The 2,124-nt window shown below is 41.7% G+C and overlaps 1 protein-coding gene across 1 annotated transcript in view; it reads right to left on the bottom strand.

Moving 5' to 3' along the window:
* Window positions 1-1,834: 1,834 nt before the first annotated feature.
* The window catches only part of LOC123984466 (pollen-specific leucine-rich repeat extensin-like protein 3), a 2,552-nt gene continuing 2,262 nt past the window's right edge, over window positions 1,835-2,124 (bottom strand). The window contains exon 5 of the mRNA XM_046071377.1: window positions 1,835-1,847. Coding sequence (XP_045927333.1) covers window positions 1,835-1,847 — 13 coding nt within the window. The remainder of the gene's footprint in view (window positions 1,848-2,124) is intronic.

Here is a 2,124-nt window from a genome sequence, read left to right as displayed (position 1 = left end):
CTCCTCCTCCTCCTCTCCGGTTCCGACCGTCACATTAAGTGTGGGTTCTGTAGAGATACGGGGTTCTGATGGCTCCACTGTTGAATCCTGCTACATTACATCTTGTTTACAGTCAATATGAAGCTACGTGTCGGAACCAGGCCGAGCTAACGCCACGTCCCTGTCAACACACCCATGTGGGGCCCATAAGGGTTGGATATGGGCTGGTGAGTGGGCCCCATTTGGGCTGCCCAGATGGGGCCCAGTTAATTTTGTCCGGGGGTTCCATGGTGGCCCCATGTGGGCAGGCCCATATGAGCTGAAGGTGGGGTTCACATGGGCCCTAGCTAAAACCCACATGGGCAACCCAGGTTTCTCCCACATGGGGCCCACACTAGCTGGGCCCCATGTGGGCTGATTATGGGTCCCTGCTTACCATTAATAACCACTATTATTATGGGCTATAAAATTCATTTTGGGGCTTATTTTACAGTCAGCCCATACAGTTAGGGTCAACCCTTTTGGGTTACAGTCAGCCCTTGTAAAAAGTCAGTATTTTTGTTTACACAGCAAATTAAATATTCTTGGGTCTGGTGGACTCACCACATTATTAGACTTTTAAATCAACACAGCCTTAACAATTTATGTAAAAATATTTAACAGATGTTTACTTGAGCTCAATATTACCAATGGTATACATAATTTATGGTTCGTATTCGCCATTTACCCCTCTGAAATTTGAATTATTTAAAAAAATAGAAACAAGATTTTATCATTATTGTTGCTCATTTCTTACAACTTAATCAGAACAGGTGAAAGTTATTTTTTGTGTGGTAATAGCAGGTGCAGAAAGAACATTTGCACACACAGCAGGCCCAGTGAGGACACACTTAAGTTTCATAGCACCAACAATTATTACACTTGGGTCCAGTAGACCCGAACACCTCATATGTAGTTGTGTAGGAGGGTGTACCGTGCAGTCATTGAAAATAAGTTATTTTTTATGTTCTTCACAGAAAATGAGCCATGGCCAATAAGTTTGAGTTAGAAGAATTAATAAATAGCGTTACTTTTTCTTTTAGCAAACATTGAAAACGGGTCCCACAGACCCGAACACCTTGGGTTAAACAAGCTACAATAACAAAGAGACCAGTAATACAATTACATTTTTATTTAAGTAAAATTTAAGACAACATGCTTTTGCACAGTGTTCCCTCACTGTCACAGACAAAATTAGTTTCTTTTCCACCTCAAATGAGCCTGAAGCCTGAAGTCTTTGTTGAGGGGTTGCTTGTCGGGCCTGTCTATTACCCCCCCGGTCTCTAGCACCGATGAGCCACTTGGAGACCGCCTTCTCTGCATCTTTGCAGGTGATTTGGCTGGTCATGGCATTTTTCTTTAAGCCTCCTTCAAGAAACTAATATAACGCTCACTTACTTAATATGTGCCAACATAACTCTTAGCCAGGACTGTAACGACAACTATGTTAAGAAAAGCGCTATATAAACTAAGATTATTATTAGAAATACACACATTCTCTTAAACACTCAAGCTAAGCAACTGAGAGAAATGTGAGAACACAATGCTCAGCCAGGACAACACATGCTCCATTCACAATATTTAAAAAAATTGACATGTTTATAACGTTAGGTTATTGTGACACTATATTATCAATACAACTTAAAACATTATCCACATGCACACCTACCATATATTACTTCATACAGTTTTAAGGCCTTGAACTCTCTCTTCCCATTTCGGCCCACAAAGTTATACTGCCTGGATAGGCCATGGTCTAGGAGGAAGGTCATCATCCTTTTTGTGGCCTCGTCAACAGTCGCCCCCCCTATGTCAGTCACAGCTGCAACCTGAGGGGGAACAAAGGCCATACAAAGCAAATTTATCTACAGTATATTGCTCAATGGAGTAAACCACTCAACATGAAAGAGCTGCCAGAAGCATGGGTGTGAGCTAGGGGTGGAACAGTACATGTATTCATATTGAACCGAAACGATACGGCATAACGGTTCGGTGCATGAATAAACAAAGAATACACGGTATAAAAATAAATAAGGGGCTGTTTACACCTGAAAAACCTGCCATAAACTATCGCAAATCAAAGTGAAAGTCGCAGATGCTTAACAC

Source organism: Micropterus dolomieu, linkage group LG15 (genome assembly GCF_021292245.1).
Source record: "Micropterus dolomieu isolate WLL.071019.BEF.003 ecotype Adirondacks linkage group LG15, ASM2129224v1, whole genome shotgun sequence".
Taxonomy (NCBI): Eukaryota; Metazoa; Chordata; class Actinopteri; order Centrarchiformes; family Centrarchidae; genus Micropterus; species Micropterus dolomieu.
This window is presented reverse-complemented; position numbering and strand designations above follow the sequence as displayed.